The sequence below is a fragment of the Mangifera indica genome, chromosome 14, assembly GCF_011075055.1.
Source record: "Mangifera indica cultivar Alphonso chromosome 14, CATAS_Mindica_2.1, whole genome shotgun sequence".
NCBI classification, from domain to species: Eukaryota; Viridiplantae; Streptophyta; class Magnoliopsida; order Sapindales; family Anacardiaceae; genus Mangifera; species Mangifera indica.
The window spans coordinates 1,266,859-1,289,247 of record NC_058150.1 but is presented as its reverse complement, the minus strand read 5'-3'; the positions used below and the strand labels follow the sequence as shown (position 1 = coordinate 1,289,247).

Genomic DNA, 22,389 nt, shown 5'->3' with positions numbered 1-22,389 from the left:
TTTAGATCCAAAAGAACAGTTTAACTGAAACAAGAATTTCTCTTTAATTTAAAAAAAAAAAAAAAAACACGGCTCCAGCGTTAGTCAAGGAGATGATTTTGAAGCCACCCAGTGTCTTGGATTATTAAACAAAATCAAAAGATTATAATAGTGAATTGAAAAAGACTACCACATGGTATCAGTAAGAGATATGCATTGACTGGTGAAAATTGTCAAAACCAACAGCAGGCTGCAAGCAGCTTCTTCATAGAGATATTAGGCAAAAGGCACATGACAAAACTTCAAAAATATAACAACAATAATAATAAATAAGATGGGATTCATTTGCCTCATTTTCCTCCAAATTACAATTACAAAGGGAGGATTAAAGTAACAAACAAACAGGGAACATCATGATATTACAATTTTTTTTCCATGAAACTTCCCATAAGCTCCCAACAATACTCTCAACCTTTTCTCTATATACAAAAACCTGACAAAGGAAAGTTACAGGTTCTTTTGCCTCTCTTCTTACCCTTTTATTCTGCAAAATTAACATCTCATAACAGCTTCATTACAACCACAAATATTATGAGAAGATTTGATGACACCAAAAGAAAAACAAACAATATTACTCAAACAAGAACAACCCATTTTGACTTGGACTTGTATATACAACAGATAGTAAGTATCAATTCAACATTTGCTACCCATTTAGATCCCCTTCTCCTTCACCCTTCTTACCATACCAAAATTTGCTACAAAATGTGTCATTTTTCTCATCTGGGTTTGTTTGTCATGTGAGATGGGTTTCATGGTTTATGCCACAGCCGAGATGCTGCGGTTGCGGCGATCTCGGCTGAGACAATCAAACCCTTCAACCCTCACAGCAGCAGGTTTGTGGCCAAACTTCATCCTTACACATCCACCCCCCATTCGTGAGGATGGCGATGGAGGTGCTGGTAATGGAGAAGGGGGACAGAGCTGCTCGTTCCTGAAATGTGCATCCAGGATTAGAGGATTGGAAGTTCTGGTAGGTGGTGATCCAGAGAAAAATGGTGGCGGCGATGAAGCCACCTGACCACCAGATCTTTCAGCACCATAGCTTCCCTGTAACCATTAACAAAAGAGCACCAAATTTAGATATAATCCATAATTAGAACTAATTGGATGATACATGTTAATCATCACTGAAACTGTCTTTAAATTTCATGAACAAAAGCTGCTTTCAAGTTGAAATGAAAAAAATATAAATTATGACTCAAATTTCCTGCAACAAATCAGAGTCTAGGAAAACTGCAAACCGAAATATAACAAATTCACAAAAATTCAACTATGGAAGAAAAATGCCTTGGCGAGAATTAAATCCAGGAGTTCAGTCCCTGCTTTAGAAGCTCCAACCTCACTTTGGTAACTGCTTTAGAAGGAAATGAAAAAGAGAAGAAAATTAGAACAGCTTTTATACAGAAAAAAAAGAAATAAATAGAAAATTAAATGAAGACATACTTTGCAGGCCATCTCAGATGTCTGATAGGATCGTTGATGGCTGGATTTAAGAGGCCTAATCTACGAGGTTTAGGGCAAACCACCGAATCAAAACTCCTCTCCTCCTCACACACTCCTCCCATGGCGTTCCTCTGATGATATGCACAAATGTTCATTTTCTCTTTAAAAAATCAAAGATCAGAACACCAACGCCTGTAATAAATCCCCACATAAAAAAAAAAAAACCTATTAGCTCAGCTAAAATGAACTTTGTACCATCACAAATGTTCAGTTTTGGTTTTTGTTATTTTTTCTTTTTAATGAAACATAACAAATGAGACTTTGTCATCTCGCAGAAGCACATACAAAACCACTCACAAAAGCTCGATATTTCCATACAAGTTTTAATTTTTCTCCTCTGAAAGAAAAAAAAAACAGAAAAGAAAAGATATTTATGAAGACAATTGTCGTTCTTTTCTCACCGTTTTTTCCCGGGAAACAATCAGAATATAAACGAAACTAAGATCTGGTTAAAGTCGAATTTATTATCGAACAAGTGAATTTTTTTTTCTCCTTCCAAACAAAGAAACAGAGAAAAGCAAATAGAAAAAAGCTAAAAATTTTACATTTTCTCAGAGTTCCAAGGAACCAAGCAGAAACAAAGATCTGAACAGAGTGTTGGGATAACTACAGAAGAAGAATTAACAGATAAGCCGAGAGAGTCAAAACAGAGAAAACCCATAAAAGAAAAAACCTTTTAATACATGTCTTTTATTCCATAGTTTGAATGGTTCTTTTACAGATCTACACACAAAAAAAATAAAAATAAAAACAAAAAAAGCCCAAAAAACAGAAAAAAAATAAAAGAGAGAGAGCTTTGACCTTATAGCGGCCTCCAAAGAGGAGGAGGGTTTCAAGGAGATAAATAGAGAGAATTTAGAACAAATCTGAGAGCAAGGAAGAGAGTTCTTGGGAGAAGATGGAGACAGAGGATAGACAAGAGATGGGTTGGCTTTTAATGAAGCCACATGACCTCAGCGAAGATGATGAATCAGTATATTTACGTGCGGTCGAGTTTAGTTTCAGTATTGTGAGACAGGCGTTTTCCACCGTTGAAGGAGTCAAAGCGTTGACTAATCTCCAACGGAAAACGTGCTCTTTTAGATGCTCTGTCAACGTCAACTTTATTCGCTGTTGTGGAGATAAGATTTTGTCCACATGATACAGGCACGTGCACGCACATGTGTCTCTGTTTTCCTTGATGAGGGTAATATAGTCATTTTGATCTTTCGCTTCTATAGAAAAAAATTAAAATTCAGTTGGAGAAAAGGTACCATATATTTATTTATTCATTTTAATATTATAATAAAATTTAATAAATTTATTTTTATTACCCATTTTATTTGCCATTAAAAATTTTCATTGATTTTCGGCTACAATTGAGATGATTTTAAACAAATAAAATGAAAAAAATGCGACATTGACCACTACTATTCCTAATGAGTGATATATGCATGAATTTCATTTTTTAATTTAATTTTTTATTTACATTTTTCAATTTTTATTAATTTCTTTTTTTTCTTTTCATAAATGATGTGAAATTTTGAAATCACAATATTATTTTTAAAAAAATGTAGAACAGCAAACTATTTTATCAATTCTAAGACTAGTCCCACAAGTAGCCATGACAACAAAGGTATTTGTTTTGAGTTAATTTTGAACATGTGTTTATTTGATATCAATTCAAATTCAAAATTTTAACTCGGGATTGACAAGTTGAGGGTCAAACTCGGTCGAAAAATAATTTAATTTTAAAGTTCATTCAAATCAATTTTGAATTTGAATATTTAAATTAGTTTAAACTCAAATCATTCGATTTAAGTTGTGATTCAAGACAAAGCCGAATGGCAAGTCGCATTTTTGAGTGAATTGCACATATTTATTGCTTAAATTTTAATTTCATAGGTTCACAATATTTGCATTGTTTGGGTAAATTTTTAATTTTTTTTACATCTGAAAATTAAACAAAATTGTAGTCCTTTTGTTGTTGGATGGTAGTTTCATTATTGCCAAAGGTGTGATCAATTTTGATGTTGTTAAATAATTATCATAAATAATAATAAAATTATATATATCTAATTTTAAAATATTTTATTGAATAATAAAATAATATATAATTATGTGATTGAATTAATATGAATTAATGGTAAAATAACACTAAATTATATATTTTAAAATTTTAATTTTTTGGTAATAATTTCATAAAAATCAATTTGAAATTCTGATATTGGAAATTCAATTAATTTTTGGCATTTTTATAAAATTATTTTTAAAATTCAATTAATTTTAGGTAATAATTTCATCAAATCAATTTAGAAATTTGATAATTCTTTAGGTAATATTATCATGAAATCAATTTGGAGATTCAATTATTTTTAAGGTAATACTTTCATGAAATTATTTTAGAAATCAATTTGGATATTTAATTTTCCTCTAGACAATAATTTCATGAAATCAATTTGTAATTTTTCATACGTGCATAACAAATTTAATTTAATTTGATAATTTTATGTTATGTAGGTATTATTTTATTTTTAATTTAAAATTATTAAATTACGTAATAATATATTATTTAAGTGTCTAATTATGTTCTAAAAATCAATTATACGAGTTTTTTTAATTATTAATCATCTAAAACATTTAATTATTAATATTCATAGCTTATCTGTATTTGTTCCTTTAGGTTACATTTTCCTTTATAGCAATATTATGTATACATATTTTGAATACATAAATATATACATATTTATACGTATAATTACATGATTGAGTATTCTTTTATTCTTAATTTAAAATCATCCAATCACATAATAATATGCATAAGTATGTACATATTTATATATTCAAAGTGGATACACACTGTTTTATTGTTCCTTTTATTATTTATTTGAGTAATATTATGTGTACAACTTTTATATACAAATAATAATATATTATTATGTGATTGAACAGTTAAAAATTAAAAATAAAATAATATTTTATCATATAATAATATTTTATTTTATTTACAAAAATTGTATATATAATATTATTGTATTTATTTATTATAATATTGTTTTTTATTTGAGTATATATGAAAGATAAAAAAGTAATTAAATATAGTTAATTTTAATCACTGCCATGCCTTGTGCTTTTACCATGCTTGACTGTGGCCCATGGTCCCTGTATAGATGGGCTTATAAAATTATAGCCCACGTTATTTTGGGTTTCATGTTCCATTAAGTTTTAAGATCTCTTCTACCAATATTTCATGTGTTTATCTCATACACTTTTAAGTAGGGTAAGATTATATTTGAGTTCGAATTTGAATTTGAGTTAGAGATTGAACTCGTTTTTATAAATGATTAGAATTTGAGTAAACTCAAATCAAATCCAAAGAAAATTTATTTTTAAACTAAGTTTGAGTCTCAGTTGTTAATCTCGATGACTCTTTTAGATTTGAGTTTGATTCTTATTTAATTTTAATGTTACGTTATTAACCTTTTTAGTATGGAATGAAACTCAGGGACTATTAAGTAATTACACAAGTGAAGGTAAATACAACAAATTATAGTGCATTGAATCTAGAGATTTAAAGAAAGATTTAGACTTACATTTATAATAAGTATTAATTAAGATACCGATGATATATGTTACCATAAGATTGAGTGTTAAAAATTAATAGTCTATTTATTTTTTGTGTTTTTTCGTATTTTGACATTGAATTCCTCAATAGTTTTGTATACTTTCATTAATATAAATTTCCTCACTACCCGTTTCTGAATGAAAAATAAAGATGGGTTTCTGGAATCTCCAAGTGTAGAAATATTAGGAGATAATTAATATAAATAAAAATAAAATAGTTGTTAAGGAAATATAAAGACTAAATGATAAGTTTCTAGAAACCCTAGGCAGTGTAGTGAAGGAGAAGGAGAAGATAAGATAGAGCAGAGACAGATTGCAGTTCTTGTTAGGATTGAAAGAGATGGAAGGTTTGAACAGGCAAAGTGGTTTAGGACAAAGTTCCACCTGATTTGCTTACAAAAGATACAGTCGTGTGGGTTGGTGACCATTTTAACCACTCTTAGTAATCTTTCTCCATCCATCCTAATTATTTTATGATTATCACTTAAACAAATCTGTCAATATATAAAACATCAGCAGCCATGAAATTAAGATCAAATAGCTACTTTCGGACGTTTCTAGCTTAAATTCATTTTAATACAGTAAGATGAGACCTGTAATTTTGTTGTTGACTGTTTATATCAACAAGTAGGGATGGATTCGATTTAATTCAAACCAAATTGAGTTTGAGCCGATTCGAGTTCAAGTTGAATTTTAGCGTTTAGTTCAAGTTCGAATTCATTTTAGTTAGTGCACAACATTGTTGAATGAGTGAAAAATATCATTAAATAAATTAATGATAATATTTAATACATAAATAAACTGATCTCAAATCGAGACGTTAACTTGAAACTCAAGTTTGAAATCAACTCATTTAAATTAAATCAAATCAAATTAGATCTATTGTTTTTAAGCAAGGAAACAAAAAAGGTAAAATTTACAATTTTCATTGGTATAAAAAAATGGTCAAATTTAATCTTATAGTATTGATAAATAATAATAAAATCACATGTCTTTAAAATAAATACCAAATTAGGTATCGTTATTATATAATTGAATAATTTTGAATTAAAAATATCATTGCTTAATAGATATCGATAATGACTTTTCCATACATTTTAAAATCAAAACCATGGTATATATTTAAATTTACATATGTTGTATCAAATACTCTTCTAGGTAATAAAATATTCATTTTTATTGTGTACGCAATAAGGGAGAAAATTATTTATATTCAATATTAAGTATTTAATTAAATATTTAGATAATATATATTATTATGATGTTAAATAATTTTAAATTAAAATATATTATTTAAATATTTAGTAAAACCAATAAACCTAATTTTGCTAATAAAATAATTCCTCTAGGCTTTGCTTCTGGAAGATGAATTTTAATAACAAATCTTAGCTATAAACTGTCAAATCAAACACTAAAAGGATTAGTATATCTTTATTCTATATTAACTATCGTTTGCAATAAATGCTCATGTTAACAAAATGGACTATACTTACAAGAAACCATTGTGAGAGCACACTTTGTTTAAATTTCGAATAATACTACTCTTTCATACATGCAAAGAATAGACAAAGAGATTATTGACGAAAGAGTAGCCAAGTGCCAATAATTTATTGAAGGAAAATGCTGTTAATTAAGAATATGTTCCCATTGGACTATTTAGGGTTTGGTGGGTAGAAATGGGTGAAGGTGGTTGGAATAGATCATTGAAGAATTAATACGTTTCAATTTTTGGTAAAATATTCGATCAAATCTCTGGAAAGACTTATATGTACCAAAACCAAAAAAATAAAAATATATATACCCAATTTTAAATATTTAATTTTATAAATAGATGTTATACTATAATATAATTATGTAATTCAAAATAAAAATTAAAATAACATATAATCACATAAAAACACGTAAATATAAAATAATTAAAACTGGATGCATATAGTATTATTCAAATATAAATATTGCCGACTTAAGACTTTTTCATCTCAACAAAGGTAATTAACTAAGCAAAGCTTGAAAACAAGGATAAACTCCAAAATTTTGCAACTCACTCTTCGTAAAATAGTCTATAAGAAACTTTAAAAAAAAGTCTTTAGTAAGACAATTCCATCTATTGTATCTAATAAAATACTTTTATACAAAGAGATTTTATATATTAGACATGTATGTTCTTTGCGTGTATCATTCTACAAAAGACTATATGTATTATTAATAAATACTAATTTATATATTAAAAATAATTTATTATCATATGATTAATTGAACTTGAAGTAATTTAAAACTTTTTTATCTCATCAAAGTTAAATTTAAGTTATCACTATATTAAAGTGACTAGTTTTTTTAGTAATATTGTATATGAATAATATTATGTATATCTAATTTTGAAGATCTAATTATATGTCTGAATGATGTATTATTATGTGATTAAATATTATTTTATTTTTAATTTAAAATTATTTAATTATATGATAAGATATTATATAAATATTTATTTATGTATTCAAAACTAAATGAATTTAGTGTTATTGTATTCTACAGTTCTGAAGAAAATTTGGCATATGGAAAATTCAGATATTGCACAGTAGTGGCATTTTGGTAAGTTAAACAACAGAGAAAATCAATACTTTCAATGCACCATCTTTGTCAAAGTGTTAGCTGTAATTATCACTTATCAGGATTAGAAAAAGGAAAAAACGTATACGCATGGCTGCGGCTTCTTCTTCAAGGTTGATTTGAGTTGTAGAACAGAAAGTACACCACCATTAATACCTCATCCACCTTAGCTTGTTGATTTTGCAAAAGCTTATTATATTTTAGATCCTTGTACTGGGGTTCTGGTTGCTTTTCTTCTCCCAGAATTCTCAGTTCAATTTGCTGAAAAAAAAAAATGGAGGAAAATCTCCCTCCTGGGTTCAGATTCCATCCAACCGATGAAGAGCTCATTTCTTATTATCTAACCAGAAAAGTTTCTGATTTTAGTTTCACCTCGAAAGCAATTGTAGATGTTGATCTCAACAAATGTGAACCTTGGGACCTTCCAGGTAGCTATGGCTATTATAGTTCAAAAATCTACGTTCTTCCTCAGAATTTTTGCTTTTTACTGTATATATATGATTGATTATGTCCTTTAACCTACTGATTTCTGATGTTTTACATCTTTATTCTTCTTAATCTGTGGAATTTTATCGTCATGATTCTTCTTAGTAACAGTATCATTCTATTGAATATTGTTTTTTTTCTTATTTTTTGTGATCATCTGCAGTGCTACAAATTAGCAAATAGTTCTTTATTATTCTGATTTAATTAGCAAAATGAAGAGCCAAAGAGTGCCCATTTGCTGTTGTTTGGTGGCCAGTTACAGTGACTGAATGAGAATATATTTGTAAATAATGCTGCAGGCAAGGCTTCATTAGGGGAGAAAGAATGGTATTTCTTCAACATGAGAGACCGAAAATACCCGACTGGGCTTCGAACAAATCGAGCCACTGAAGCTGGCTACTGGAAAACCACAGGGAAAGACAAAGAGATATTTCGGGAAGGCGTTCTTGTTGGGATGAAGAAAACCCTAGTTTTTTACAAGGGTCGAGCTCCCAAGGGCCAGAAAAGCAACTGGGTTATGCATGAATACAGGCTAGAAAACAAGCATCCTTTCAAATCTGCTAAGGTATATTTATCAATATTTTACTATAATAAATTACATACTAATGCTTTTAAACTTTTTTGCAAGAAAATTTTGAGAATTCATGTCACCTTTCAACACTTATAGAGAGAAACAATCTATATATCTTGAATTATCAAATAAAAATTTCTCTCAATTGTTCTCTAAAAGTTAACAATCTTATCCATCAAAATTCTACATAACATTTTATAAATTAATTATAATTAATTTTTTACTCTTTTTGGAGCAAGATAATGTATTCATCTATCATGAGTGGAACAATTGGTTTAAATGTGATATCATAAGTATAGAGCCAAAAGATTCAGATTCAACTTCACATCCCATAAATAAGTTTGAGTATATATATTTACGTATTATGATATATTTGTATTGAAATAGAAGACTTTAATGGTGGGTTGTTGGACTAATCTCTCTATAAGGGTTTACTAGTTTAATGATGGAATTCCATCAAGAGTAACACTATATATATACAAACTTATCTCAATTTGGATAGATAAGTTTGTATACATAATTTTAATCATTTGTCAAGTAGGGTTTCTTGTTACAAAAGATTCATACAATAGATATATGGTAAACTAACTAAACATGAAATAAGTGTGTTTTATGTATATATGTTAACATGACACCTTAATTATAGTTGATAGAAGTTATTTGATTAGTCTATATTGAATTTTTCATGTTCATTCTCACAGGAGGAATGGGTAGTTTGTAGGGTCTTCCAAAAGAGTAATTCATCAGCTGTGAAGAAACCCCAGCAAGCACGATCCTCACAGCCATCTCTGGGCTCTCCATGTGACACAAACTCGATGGCAAACGAGTTTGGAGACATTGATCAGCTACCAAATCTTAACACCATGGAAAATCTATCGAGCGGCTTCAATAACAATATCCCAACACAAAGTTACAGCCCTGACAGTAATTTAAACATGAACATGAATTGGGCTGCGGCAAGGGAGGCCGCCGCAACTCTTCCATCACTGGGGGCGTGGCCTTCGAGCTTCCCGAGCCCCAACTTTGCCATGAATTCCTTGCTTTTGAAGGCATTGCAAGTGAGGAATACTTATAAAAATCAGCCTCTGCCACAAGGGATTTCTAGGTTTGAATGTGATAATTTAAGTTCGAATTTTCAAGCTTCTTCCTCTTCTAAGGTATTAGATAATTCTCAGCAGCCGGAGCAACCGTTTAATCTGGACTCCATTTGGTGAAAACGAGAGGGCTACGAATTGAACTAACATGTTGTCTTCCCTGGTCAATCTTCTTCAGGGATTACAGTAATTCAGCATCATTCGGGCTGAATATTCATACGATATTTTGTTATGTGATTGAGTATTATTTTATCATTAATTCAAAATCACTCAATCATATAATGTTATATTATAATATCTAATTAGTTACTCAAAACTAGCTGTGTATAATTTCTTTGTTATTTTTATACCTAGCTGTTTAATTATGTTTGATCAACTGTTCAAGATATGTTTGGTTTATTGTTAATTATATATATGTTCATGCTCATTGTTAATGAAGATCTCAACAAACGAAAAACCTTGTTGGGTATCTCAGTTTTTTATTTCAAGGATGAATTGCATTCACGTCTCTCAATTTGTTTATGTAACATCAACAATATATCCATATTGCATTTATGGCACCGCAATTTCAATTTTATAAGTGCACGTAACATTAGACATCTTTGATTCAATTTTTATGAGTTTAATCAATAAAAAGTTTGATCTTATAATATTTTCAGAGCATTTTGTACACATTTTCTTAGATGAATTCTTCCTCTTCCATTCTGGATCATAATATATTTTTTCCATGCATAATATACTCTATGATAAACTTGCATTACTTAAACCCAAACAAATTTTTCACTAAAATAAATATTTTGAGAAAGTGTGTTTTTACAATATAGTGCATCTATATTGGTAATATGATTGAATGATTTATTATATATATTTTATTTTTAATTTAAAATTATTTAATTATATGATGATGCAATACCGATAATATTATTTATATTCATTTTGTTTGGAGACCAAATATGATGGTGTAATTTATTTATTATACTGGCGATCAATAGGTCGGGCTTACTAGAGCGTAAGCTGGAGCTGGCCCAATCCAGGCCCCGAAAAGCCTAAATTAGGTTGGGGCAGGGAGAACCCGACCCCGATTAGACGATCCGAGATCACCCATTTGTAAACACATAATAACAGAGTCTCGATTAAGTTCTCCAACTCCCGATCAACCAGACCGCTGTCTTCCTTTCAATCTCTTTTTCAGTCTTGGACAATGGCGGGAAAGCAAGTCGCCGGCGACGGCTTACCGGCGAACTTTGCCGGGATGTCAAAGAGCCAGCTCTACGAGATTATGTCTCAAATGAAGGCACAATCCAATACTCTCTCTCTTTTACACAGTTTCTTTTCCTCCAAACAGCACCTCAATATTAACGTCTAAAAGCGCTGATTATGTTTTTTTTTTTTTGTTATGCGTTTGGTGAATGTAGACTCTGATAGAACAGAACCAGCAACAAGCGAGGCAGATCCTAATTCAAAACCCTCTCTTGACCAAAGCCCTTTTTCAGGTTTCAATTTTATTTTCCTTCTTTAAATTACTTGCATATTGCGCTTTAAACGCTACATAATTTTGTTCTTTTTACTATCATTGATTGTTAAGTGAAGTATTTCCTTAGTGAAGTAATATTGCCTAATTAGGGTTTGGTTTGTGTTTTTAGTTTTATTTTGATTATTTAAGCTTCTTTATTTCCTAAAATATTTAGACCATGCGAGAGGCTGCAGTAGAGACATTAATATGCTTTCATAGAGAGGCAAATTGTGTTAAAAGGAAGAGAAACAAATAAAATAAAATTAAGTCTTGTATCAGGACTATTGTATGAGATTGAGATTTACTATGTTACACCAGTTTTCTTCACCCATGTTCATCTGGTTGTATGATAGCATTTTTTTTTAGTTTTTAACTTAGAAAGTGCTTCCAGACTGTTATACACTTTAGATTCACTCTGGTTTTGAAGGTGCTCATTCTTGCAAAAGTGGTGGTTAGGTTGGTCGAATTTGGTTTATATGTGTGTGCTTACACTGGCCTTCATGTAATGGAGGTTCCATTGTTGTTGTTTGATTGGATTCTTTTCATTCCCAAATACAGCAACTTTGAAGGAATGCACTGAATCAATCTGGAGTTAGAAGATAATTCTTTTTAGTTTTACCAAGCAATAGCTTGTAAATATATTAGCAATGTCTAATTAAAGAAAAAAACAATTTTCCTGATGTCACTTAATGGGAAGAAGGGCAGAGGGTCTATGAGGTTTTGTGTTTGCTTAACTGTTCTTGTCGCTGAAGTTGTGTTTTTTGCCCACTCATTTTCACTGATGGAGAGTTGCTGACTGCTTGCTATAAATAATTGCATTTTTAAAAAGAAAAGAACAAATCTGGTGGTTGCATATTTGTACATATTTTCTAGGTCAGGGTTTCTTACATATCTGATGAAACTTTTGTTGTGAGAAAGTGATGCGAATTTTTGGATGAAAATTTAGGCCTGGTAATCAGGTAACCATGGGATACTGGAAATGATGTAAGGAGATACTGCCATGGCTCATCTTTTTGCCATTGCAGTTGCAACATGCAGTGCCTGTAGCTTGTTTTTCAGATTGTGGATGATATTTGTTACCATTCTAATTAGTTGTTAGTGATGCTCTATTTTTTATTTTTTTGGTTGAAACAATGAAAATATTTAAATCAGATTACTGATTGTTTTGTTGGTTTTAATATTACTTATTTTTTTAAGGGGTTGGTTAAAATATTGACTTGGTTGTTTTTAATTGATAACCTGGTTGATTGCTGACTAAAATTTCTGTGATTTTTGCTGTTTAACCAGGCACAAATTATGTTGGGCATGGTAAAGCCTCCTCAAGTGGTATGCTTTGGTCTTTATTAAATTTCTTCTCCATCAGTTTACATCAGTGCATGTGTTTAGTAAATTTCATTGTGTTTAGGTTCCAAGCATCCAGCCGCCACCAGTGCAGCATTCTCAGCAATCAGCACAGCCATTTCAGCAGTCAAACATCCAGGCTACACACTCTTTGCCTGGTCAAGTTGGTTTGCCAGACCTAACAAGTGCATCTCAGACCCAAACTTTTATAAGAAAGCAACACCAGAACCAACCTGCTATTCCTATGTCATCTACTTCTATTCCTGCTGTAAACCTTCAGTCTCAGCCAATGCATTCACATACCCCACAGATGCCACAGCAGCCTAAGGGACATTTGAATCCTGCAGTTGCGCCAATGTCTCTTCCACAATCCTCTCAAGTCTCAAGCATGCCTCCACTTCCTCATCATTCTGCTTCACAGCCACCATCACTTCATCAACCCCAAATGTCTACTTCCTCTAGCCAATTGCCACAACAATTACAGTCAACAGGACATCCTCATCTTCCATTGCAACCACCATTACCACCCCAACCGAGACCATCTTCAGTGCCATCTTTCCATCATCAGTATGCCCCCCAAATGGGGCCCAATGTTGGTTTCCAACACCCTGGTGCTCAAAATCATCCCTCACAATCTATGTATCATGTAAGTTGAATATTTGTTAATAGTTATTTCAGGTGTATCACTTGTGAACTGATTTGGAATGGCTTTTTTTTCTCTAACTATCCAGTCAAGTACCAAACCTCCATCAAGCATGGGGCCTTCATTCCAGCAGGGACAGCCACCACTTCCAAGTCAACCCCCACCGCAATCATTGTATCAGGTATGCATGTTCTATTAGGCGTTCTATGTCAATTGATTGGTTCTCCATGTGTTTCTAACTGACTTTTTTACAGTGGATAAATATTCACTATAGTTACAATACATTGTTCTTTTAATTTTACATTTTTGGGTATAATTATGGCCCTTGTTTCATCTCTTTATGAAACATACTCTCTTGTTCTTTTAGCAATTTATTAATAGCTAAAATCAGAAATGTAGGATTGTAATTTTGCTATGGATAACAATCCTCTATATTTTTATCCTTTGTTTTCTATGCAAACAATAATCTTTCTTTTACTACCTTTGTTGACTGTTATGACGTCTAGATTTCATAAGTCTTTCGATTTAATTTAATTCATGACTCTCAGATGACTGTTGTGACATCTAGTTTACTTAATGTAACAGGCTGGAGGTTCACATATGGGGACAGAATTTGGAAATCCGGTTGGAAATTCTATGCAAGTAGATAGAGGACCTTGGATGTCTGGTCCCTCGGACAATTCAGCAATGACACAACTTCAAGGACCACCATCAGTTGTTCCAGGTCAGATGGGCCCAGGCAATCAACCTCCTCGACCTGCATCGGTATCTTATCTTATCTTAAAAATTTAATGTCTACTGCTATTGATGCGTCTAGTATCTACAATCAGCATTTTGATTTTTGTCCTGGCCAATGTGTAGTTGAGTCCTGAGATGGAGAAGGCACTACTTCAGCAGGTCATGAGCTTGACACCAGAACAGATTAATCTCCTGCCTCCAGAGCAGAGAAATCAAGTGCTTCAGCTACAGCAGATTCTACGCCAATGAGATTAAGGCAATGGATTCATTCGGAAAGAGTAGGACCTTTCAAACTTAACATTTTGCATTTTCGTTGCGGATGGCTGCCAGAAATGATCGTGTGAAGTTGATTGGAGATCATGTCCTGGAAAAATCTTGCCTCGACACTCTGCTTTGTATTTCTGTCAATTCTGCATCATACCCTGATTTTTCTAGATGATATTTTTTTGTAATCTCCTTCATATATGATCTTTTTCTTAAGCTGCAACCAATTTATTTAGTTATGAAATATTAATCGGTTGCTCAGTGAAGTTGACTATAGGTAGATATTTGAGTTCACAGTTGGATACATACGGATTGCTCTGTCTCTGGGTTCTCTAAATTATATTTATGTTTACAAGAAATCTATGGATTGTACATTTGTTTAGGTAACCATTTATTATCAAAAATAAAAAAATAACCATTGAGATATGTTATTTGATTATGAAATATTGTTATATTTGATAAAATTTAGAATCTATAAATGGTTATTGTGTTTGGTTGATAAAAATAAAAAATATTAAAATATTATTTTATTTAAATAGTTTTTAAAGGTTATTCATTTAAATTAATTTTGTAATTAGTAAAAAAAATTTGTTATATGCATTTTGTAAAATATTTTTTATTTTAATAATATATTAAAATATTTTACATGTTATTAAATTATAAAATTAATTAATTAATTAAATTATTTATCAAATTGTTATTTTATTGTTAATATATATTTTTAAATATTTATATCTCAATAATTTTTTAATATTTAATAATTATATCATTTTTTATATTATTTATCTTATAAAATAATAAATTATCAAAATAATAAAAGATTACCTTAAATCAAATCTCCCTCATTATCCCTTTTTCATGGTAAGTATGAAATCTTTAAATATTACACTAAACAAAGCAAAATTTTTGATTTTATTAATAACGTAGTTTATTTGAGAGCGTCACGGTAAAAAATTTAGATCCTTAATTTTATTATAATATTTTTATCATTTCCTGATTCCATCACATTAATACATACCAGTGTTTTTACCATTATTTAATCACGTTAAAACAAATTAACTTTTATAAATAAATTAATAAAAAATAGAAATATAATACTATTATACTAATGCACCCTCAACAAGTTATATATACCATATCATATAACTAAATTTTACTTTATACTTAATTCAAAATTATATATTTATATAATAATATATTTCAAATATTTTTTTATTTATATATTTAAAATAGATATATATAGTTTTCAGTTATATATGTCGATTATCTTGCAAATTTTCCTATCAATCCATGTCTTACCTCTTGTTTAAGCCCATCCGCTTGTTGAGATATATCAAGTACACCCATTATTACAAAAATATAACCACTAGATTGGTTTAAAAACTTAAACTATCAATTTGGCCCCTTACATGATGATAACTTGTTTACACATACTTAAACATCCCAACAAATGGCCAAAATGGTAATGAAAACTAACGCAGCCCTATTTCATCTGAGAGGCTGACAAATTAGCTCACTTGGAGTACTCAATTCTCGAGTTACAAGTCCGCAATGCAATGGTAATGAATCTTCAGCTCCATTGATACTCGAGACAGCAGAGAAACAAGTATGATCATCAGAAGAATGTGATGCAAGTTATTCAAAAATTTACCATCATTTAACCTGGTTAAGGAGAAGAGAAAAAAAAGATAAGGATTGAGACCAGAAATCTACTCACTTTTTCAACCAAAATGATAATTAAATAGGAAAATTTTGATTACCTGAATTGGATATAGAGAGACAAAAAATTACCCAGTCATTAAGTTCAGGATGAAATTGTCAGCTGTTTTTGCTACGAGGATACTGATCGATTTCAGAGTCTTCATCAGCTTCAAAATCTAAGTCTTCTTCAGAATCAAAATTGTCATCAGACTCCATGACTGTAACTTCATCTTCACTCTGTGAGAAAGAAGGAAAATATATTATTCCTCAGAGCAGGGCAGGGAGATATAATTTTCTTCAGTGTAAACAATGTATAGGATATTTGGCGTGAACTTAAAAGCACCACACCCAAGAGCTGAATGAGATGATTCATGTTCACATATAGGTCGGAATTCTTCCTCTTTCAAAGGTCGAAGATAAAAGTTGAATTGGGAACAGACTAATTTGGGATTATATGTATAAAGTTTGGTTGTAAAAGGAAAAAGCAGTCAATATAGAGAAACAATCAGTGTGGTAACCTTTGCAGCCATAATTAAGATGATCGTCTATTAGCAGAGTAAATCAGTTTAACTCACTTCACTTAATTCCGAAACCTGATTAAATTGGTCATGAGCCTCTGAGCTCCCAGCATTTCCATCCTGTACATCTAGGGAAACACCCTGAAAATCATCAAGGAACATAGCCCAAACTGTCAACAAAAAGTCATCATCTGTCTTAATTTGTAATTGGTAAAAATGCTGAGAATGATGATAGTGAAAAGATAAGTCAACATGGAACTAATTATCAAACATCTATTAACATTTTTCTTTTCACCAAGCATATAACAGCAATATCTATTAATTATATGGTTAAATGTGGAAGGGTTCCTCCTGTTTCAATGTGTGTATATGTATATATCCCAGCCTCTTTCACTAGCCAAAGACAACAGTTAGAAATAATGTAAAACCCTAATTACAATAACCTGAGAGACTAAAATTATAAAAATAGTTTGTGTTTCATTTTCGTGCAAGTTAGCTTTACATGCCAGGTAACCACTTAACTCTAGAAGAAATGGCTGCAAAGATGGCAATATGGAACAACCTACACCTTTTAAGACAAATATTAACTATGCAGTGATAAATATCTTGCAAGCAAAATTAATCTGGTTTGAACAGAGACTCTCAAAGGTAAAAGTAGAAATTTCATCTAATAATGTCAGTTGACACCATAACAAGGTCAAGTATGATCAGTGGCACTTCAAAACCGATGCCATAGTTCACACCAGTGCAAAGGATCAATGAACTACAAGGCAAGTTTTCTGTGGCAATCGTTCCTTCTCAGTGTTTTGAGCTAGAGTAAGATCTACAGTGTGTTCCATGCAAGAAATTTTTTATTAAGCTCAGGTTTAACTTGGTCCACAAGAACATGGTAAGTATGGTTTCAAGCAGATAGGCAAGTAGGAAAAACACTACTGACAATTTCTTTCTTCATTTGCTCTATGGTGCTCTCCAGCTCGGATATATGCTGACTAAGAGCCTGCACAGTTCATATAAGATTGGTGTGACATAGAGAATCAAAATCACACAGAAGTAACCATGTTACATAACAGAAAATGCGGAAAATATAAGATATAAACCTCGTGCCGCTGCATGGCCACAGAACGCTTTAACGCTTTTGCCTTCGTCAGCAGGTTTCTTGGCCTCAAACTAATGGGCCGTCTATAATTCTTCCCACGATAATAAATTAGGACAAATCCTTTTGGAACTTTTTCTATTGCCACCAGTATTCCACCACTTTCATATTCCAATAACCTTGCAGTATCTTCAACAAATGCAAGGGTCTTCTGTTTGGAAATCAATTTGACAAGTTCTCTGTACTTCCAATGTAAATGCATATTCTCGATGACACCATCAAAAACACCTCGAATGCCTGATCAATTATCATACACAAAGCCATCAGAGTTAAGCCTAGGTTTACTTTTTCAATCAAAATGCTGAGAATCACCTACCAAGAGGCAAATATGCTTTCATTCTTAAACCAATTCTACGAAACAAAATCCGTTCCTCTTCAGTGATTGTTTCCTGGTCATAATCAGGACCAGAAGGAACCATGGAGGCCTCTATTTTAGCTAACAATTTCTCTGCTTTCAGCTTTTTGGCTTGGGCCTGTTCATGCATTCAAAAAGTCAACTAAGTTACATATAAAAAAGATGGAACACTTAAAAAGGAAAAAAAGCTATAATTTGTACATTAATGGCATATCTTAAAGACTTCTCAGTTGACAACTACCACAGGCTATCCCGGACCCATATACATTGTTAAAAGCCAAATCTTACATAAATTAAATGAATCTGCAAAATAATTAAATTGACACAACTGTTAATTTCATCTCAAAGTGGCATGGCCATTGGCACTACATAGAAGGAAAATATTAAAACCTAGTTAAAAACTGCAATCTCCATATAGTCCATGCAAATTTGTTCAACTAAAGAAACCAAAGTATGAGATGTGTAGACCTAGAACATAACATTAATCCTGACATTGAGGCTAAAGACAGGTTTATGTTTAATGTTGCATTCTGATTTTGATGACTGAAAATATGTTCTTCCCTTAACTCTTATTCTCTCTTGCCTCTCTTCTCTGTCTCTCTCCTCCATCATGGTTGTTTAGCCTTTCTTATCCACTTAAGCATTTGAGATCAATGGTTATCAAGTCAATGATCAAGAGGTCTTGCATTTAAATTCTACCATCTGTTAACCAAACTACGATTGTTCATTTGTAATAGTCCATGTATGTGACTGATGTGACAAATCCATTTAATTAAATTTTGTCAATTTGAGGTGTATGTAGAGCCTATTATTGATTATTACTAAGCCTTTCCCTACAAGATCAGGCACTTGGTTTTTAGTTCATCTAAAAAGACCTACAGATCTTCAGAAATACAGCTCAAAGCATAAAATTATCAAGGAGAATAACATTGTACTCACAACAGCTAATTTATGTTCAATCCATTTGACGAGCCTAGCATGCTTAGCTTTGGCCGCTTCTTCCAACATCCTCTCCCGTTCTTCAGTGGATATATCTCTTCCCCACCGAGATTGAGCCTCATAAAACTCAGCCAAAGATCCTGCAGGTGCTGGTACTTCATTTTCACCTGATGCAGTTACATCCAACACTTTATTCCGAATTTGCTCTTCAACATCTTGGATCTGCTTTGCAACTTCCTCTCTTTCCGCCAATGTAGCAGCTACACTTGTTGGGAGAAAATCTTTTCCACGGAATATGACAATATAATACTTGTTTCTGAGAAGCAAGGTGCCTCCAGTTAAACTCTGCAAAGTTAGAAGTTTAAAACCATTATGCTTTAATTGTTGCCTTGCAAGGATAGAATATTCTTCTGTCTCATATCACATGTAGCTGAAGGAAATTTTTTTTGAAAATAAGGATATGTTGACAGCTAATGCTGAAAAAATTCATTATATCAAACACATATACTGAACCAGCTCAATCTAGAGAATGCATACTAGAAATGCTTAAAGCTGGAAAATTTACCGTGTGTGTGATATATAGGGATCACACTTGACAGCAATACAATAATTTTCATAATAATAATTGTTAAATATTAGGCACCAATCACTTAGTGTGGAAAATGAAAGTGGTTTTGCACTTTCTGCAATACTAGTAATTTTCAGTTCAAGCATCTGAATTTACTGATGAATTGAACAGAGGAAAATAAAAATAGAACACACCTTCAGCTCCTCAGCCATTATTTTGTTATTTGTATTCTGAATACCTCTTTTTACAGCAATTTTTGCAACAAGGCTTTTCTCCCAGAGCTTAATTATAGCAGCTGCCAACCCCTGATGATTTCTATTCCTCCCTAAATGCAAAAGTTCAGGATCAATGCTAATGATGGATATATAAACTGTAATAGTAAAGTATTTGAGGTGAATAGTACCAAGGGCAAAATGACTAGGAATTTTTCTAGCAAGTTTCCGTAAATTAGTCATTTCTGCATTGGTTAGTCGAGATCGCATTCCAGTGGGAAGAACCCTGAAAGGTGTTTTATAGCCAGGAATTGTTTGTGGAAGTAAATCAGCATCAACTGGGAGGATTCCTGTACCCCACCACTCCTCAAAACGGGGACCTAAACTATCCAGTAAAATGTTAAATTCAGCTTCCTCTTCTGTCATGGTCTTATTCTGGTCTGCAATCCTGACAACTGGCTCACTCTTTTCTGAAATTGAAGTTGCACCACTGACACTTCTCATAGCTGCTGTATCAGCAGAAGATACATCTGGGACAAAAAGAGCATCTCCTTCTCTTTCAACAGGTTGAGATTTCAAAGAAGGCCCTCCATAGTTACTTCCTCGATACACCACCATGACACTTCCTGACCTCCATATAACTAATCCAGCAGTTCGTCGCTGGAAATCACTACAAGCACTCAGTTAATATTTGCATTATTTCACAAAAATGTAATAACAAAAACTTATATATATATAATAAATCTCTAGTCAAGATGTCATTTTTTCAGAAACATATGTATGCACCATTGGATTCATTACATTGAACTAAAATGATAATTTACAACCAAGATCCCACGGTGTATATACATGGTCCTCTCTCCCTCTCTCTTTCTCATCTATCCATCTGTTCAATTGATTCAGATAGAAAAATGAACAAAAAATTGTGTCATTAAGTAACACTACAGACAGAATATAATAACTACGCCAATAACAATTTTGTCATCTAAAAATATCATCAAGGAGCAGTATGTTCCAATACTTAGTCTCAAAGAATTAAGCAAAGGTGTCAGAACACTGCTACAGTTTTCGTGCTTCCCAGAACACTATTTATTTGCCAAGTAAAACATTATTCCTGGTTAAAGAAATCACATATACAATGGGGCAATAGCATAACAAAGTCAATTCCTTTTGTAAGCAATGCAAGAACTTGTGTTACAAGTTTCCTAACAATTTAGAGCAGATATTAGTTTCTTGCAAAAATCATAAAAATTGAAGAACCAAGAAAGCTTTTAGCAATAAAACTAACCTCAACAACTTTATGAGCAGTTTTCATATCAGTAGCAAGAAATTCATGAAACTTGAGCCTAACCAACTCGTTCTTTCTCCACTTATCATGAATCTTCTCAAGAACCGCCTGTGTTATTCCAGCTTTTGGCACATTAATCCTCTCCCTTAAATGCATTCCTATCCTCCTCAACCGTCTCAACTCCTCGTCCTCAATCGTCAGCTCCGCCAGGGTCGGCGCCTTTATCACCGTCCTCCTCAATCCCACCGCCTTCCTTTCCCCTCTCTCCTTCTCCTCCCTCTCCCACGGCAACAGGGACTCACCATCTCCCTCGTTATTTTCATCCAAAAACATCGTATTGGGCCGGGCCCATTCCCGCTTCAACAAATCTTCCAACTTCTCCTCTCCCGTCACCGGCATGGAATCAAAACCTTCCTCTTCTTCGTCTTCGTTTTCATCTTCATCATCCGGACCTAACCCTAAGTTCCGTAACCGCAAAACGATACGCTCGATCGCATTGTGGCCTTTGTCCGTATTATTCAAGTAGCGAGTTTGAGATTCCGATTCTCTCTGTCTTTTATCATCAAATCGATCGTCTCCATTGGACTGGGAAACCTTCTCGGGGGGTTTATCGATTGGAGGGCTTGAGGAGGGCCATTTGTTGAGCCAAGGAGCGGCGGAGGAGGGGGACCGAGGTTCAGGAAAGAAGTGGTCGGGTTTGTTAGGATTTTGGTTGGTACGTAGGGAAGAAAAGGGTTTGAGTAGGTGATACGATGTCGTTTTAGTGGACGAGAAGAGGAGGCTGAGCGACTGAGACTGTGGGCGCGAGGTGAGTGGGAAGGATTGTATGAGTGAATTTCGAAATTGCAATTCAGTTAATTTGCATGTCGTAAAGGCCATTTTTGGGGGTTCAAGTGGAGCTTAACGTTGCTGTTGACGATGGTTCATCGTATGAATATTGAAAGATATAGAAGCAGAAGAAGACAGTTTCAGTTGGCTGGTGGCGACGAGGTGAAATGAAAAGAAGATAAGATATTTGCAATTGCTGTTATTAGGATATTTTCAAATGGGCCTTTACAATGGCCCATATCCCCATATATTGGCCCACGATCGTTTATCTGGCTTATAAGACAGCCTTAGTAATTTTTTATTATAAAATAAAATATTACCACATTAATAGATTAATTAATTAATTAATCAATATAAAATATTATTATATTCTCTAAAATTCAATTATTAATGTATTCTAATCCTAAGAAATAAAAGGTGAA

At 32.3% G+C, this 22,389-nt stretch overlaps 4 protein-coding genes across 7 annotated transcripts; 2 read left to right on the top strand and 2 right to left on the bottom strand.

Moving 5' to 3' along the window:
* Positions 1 to 302: 302 nt before the first annotated feature.
* On the bottom strand, positions 303 to 2,501 carry LOC123197008. 3 transcript variants are annotated; one of them, XM_044611180.1, is made up of 5 exons: positions 2,347 to 2,459; positions 2,091 to 2,151; positions 1,486 to 1,677; positions 1,330 to 1,396; positions 303 to 1,089 (listed from the first exon to the last, which is right to left on the bottom strand). In XM_044611180.1, exons 3-5 carry the CDS (start codon positions 1,638 to 1,640, stop codon positions 799 to 801), a joined length of 513 nt encoding a protein of 170 aa, XP_044467115.1. In that variant the 5' UTR covers positions 1,641 to 1,677; positions 2,091 to 2,151; positions 2,347 to 2,459; the 3' UTR covers positions 303 to 798. The 3 variants fall into 3 exon arrangements, with proteins under 3 accessions (XP_044467115.1, XP_044467114.1, XP_044467116.1); XM_044611179.1 differs by lacking the exon at positions 2,091 to 2,151 and having other exon boundaries at positions 2,347 to 2,501; XM_044611181.1 differs by lacking the exon at positions 2,091 to 2,151 and having other exon boundaries at positions 1,330 to 1,393; positions 2,347 to 2,501.
* A 5,339-nt stretch (positions 2,502 to 7,840) lies between these two features.
* Positions 7,841 to 10,394, top strand: LOC123196449 (NAC domain-containing protein 87). The gene is made up of 3 exons (XM_044610490.1): positions 7,841 to 8,183; positions 8,541 to 8,806; positions 9,514 to 10,394. The coding sequence occupies exons 1-3, from the start codon at positions 8,030 to 8,032 to the stop codon at positions 10,024 to 10,026; spliced, it is 933 nt and encodes a 310-aa protein (XP_044466425.1). The 5' UTR covers positions 7,841 to 8,029; the 3' UTR covers positions 10,027 to 10,394.
* Positions 10,395 to 10,940: 546 nt separating this feature from the next.
* On the top strand, positions 10,941 to 14,831 carry LOC123196446 (cleavage stimulating factor 64). The gene is made up of 7 exons (XM_044610487.1): positions 10,941 to 11,200; positions 11,322 to 11,399; positions 12,707 to 12,745; positions 12,825 to 13,406; positions 13,492 to 13,584; positions 13,989 to 14,168; positions 14,265 to 14,831. Exons 1-7 carry the CDS (start codon positions 11,108 to 11,110, stop codon positions 14,388 to 14,390), a joined length of 1,191 nt encoding a protein of 396 aa, XP_044466422.1. The 5' UTR covers positions 10,941 to 11,107; the 3' UTR covers positions 14,391 to 14,831.
* A 923-nt stretch (positions 14,832 to 15,754) lies between these two features.
* On the bottom strand, positions 15,755 to 22,135 carry LOC123196443 (CRM-domain containing factor CFM3, chloroplastic/mitochondrial). Of its 2 annotated transcripts, XM_044610482.1 has the most exons (10): positions 21,140 to 22,135; positions 20,043 to 20,511; positions 19,834 to 19,964; positions 19,072 to 19,416; positions 18,094 to 18,250; positions 17,722 to 18,014; positions 17,562 to 17,621; positions 16,682 to 16,765; positions 16,166 to 16,343; positions 15,755 to 16,067 (listed from the first exon to the last, which is right to left on the bottom strand). In XM_044610482.1, exons 1-9 carry the CDS (start codon positions 22,016 to 22,018, stop codon positions 16,224 to 16,226), a joined length of 2,538 nt encoding a protein of 845 aa, XP_044466417.1. In that variant the 5' UTR covers positions 22,019 to 22,135; the 3' UTR covers positions 15,755 to 16,067; positions 16,166 to 16,223. The 2 variants fall into 2 exon arrangements, with proteins under 2 accessions (XP_044466417.1, XP_044466418.1); XM_044610483.1 differs by lacking the exon at positions 15,755 to 16,067 and having other exon boundaries at positions 16,210 to 16,343; positions 16,625 to 16,765.
* Positions 22,136 to 22,389: the final 254 nt, after the last annotated feature.

Coding starts and splice junctions, on each gene's coding strand:
- LOC123197008 (XM_044611179.1), bottom strand. CDS start 1,640: ATGAACATTTGTGCATATCATCAGAGGAACGCCATGGGAGGAGTGTGT. Junction 1,397..1,485: donor CATCTGAGATGGCCTGCAAA/GTATGTCTTCAT, acceptor TTCCTTCTAAAG/CAGTTACCAAAGTGAGGTTG. Junction 1,090..1,329: donor TGGATTTAATTCTCGCCAAG/GCATTTTTCTTC, acceptor TAATGGTTACAG/GGAAGCTATGGTGCTGAAAG.
- LOC123196449 (XM_044610490.1), top strand. CDS start 8,030: ATGGAGGAAAATCTCCCTCCTGGGTTCAGATTCCATCCAACCGATGAA. Junction 8,184..8,540: donor TGAACCTTGGGACCTTCCAG/GTAGCTATGGCT, acceptor ATAATGCTGCAG/GCAAGGCTTCATTAGGGGAG. Junction 8,807..9,513: donor ATCCTTTCAAATCTGCTAAG/GTATATTTATCA, acceptor TCATTCTCACAG/GAGGAATGGGTAGTTTGTAG.
- LOC123196446 (XM_044610487.1), top strand. CDS start 11,108: ATGGCGGGAAAGCAAGTCGCCGGCGACGGCTTACCGGCGAACTTTGCC. Junction 12,746..12,824: donor TGGTAAAGCCTCCTCAAGTG/GTATGCTTTGGT, acceptor CATTGTGTTTAG/GTTCCAAGCATCCAGCCGCC. Junction 14,169..14,264: donor AACCTCCTCGACCTGCATCG/GTATCTTATCTT, acceptor GCCAATGTGTAG/TTGAGTCCTGAGATGGAGAA.
- LOC123196443 (XM_044610482.1), bottom strand. CDS start 22,018: ATGGCCTTTACGACATGCAAATTAACTGAATTGCAATTTCGAAATTCA. Junction 19,417..19,833: donor TAATGGCTGAGGAGCTGAAG/GTGTGTTCTATT, acceptor CTAACTTTGCAG/AGTTTAACTGGAGGCACCTT. Junction 17,622..17,721: donor TGGCCATGCAGCGGCACGAG/GTTTATATCTTA, acceptor TGAACTGTGCAG/GCTCTTAGTCAGCATATATC.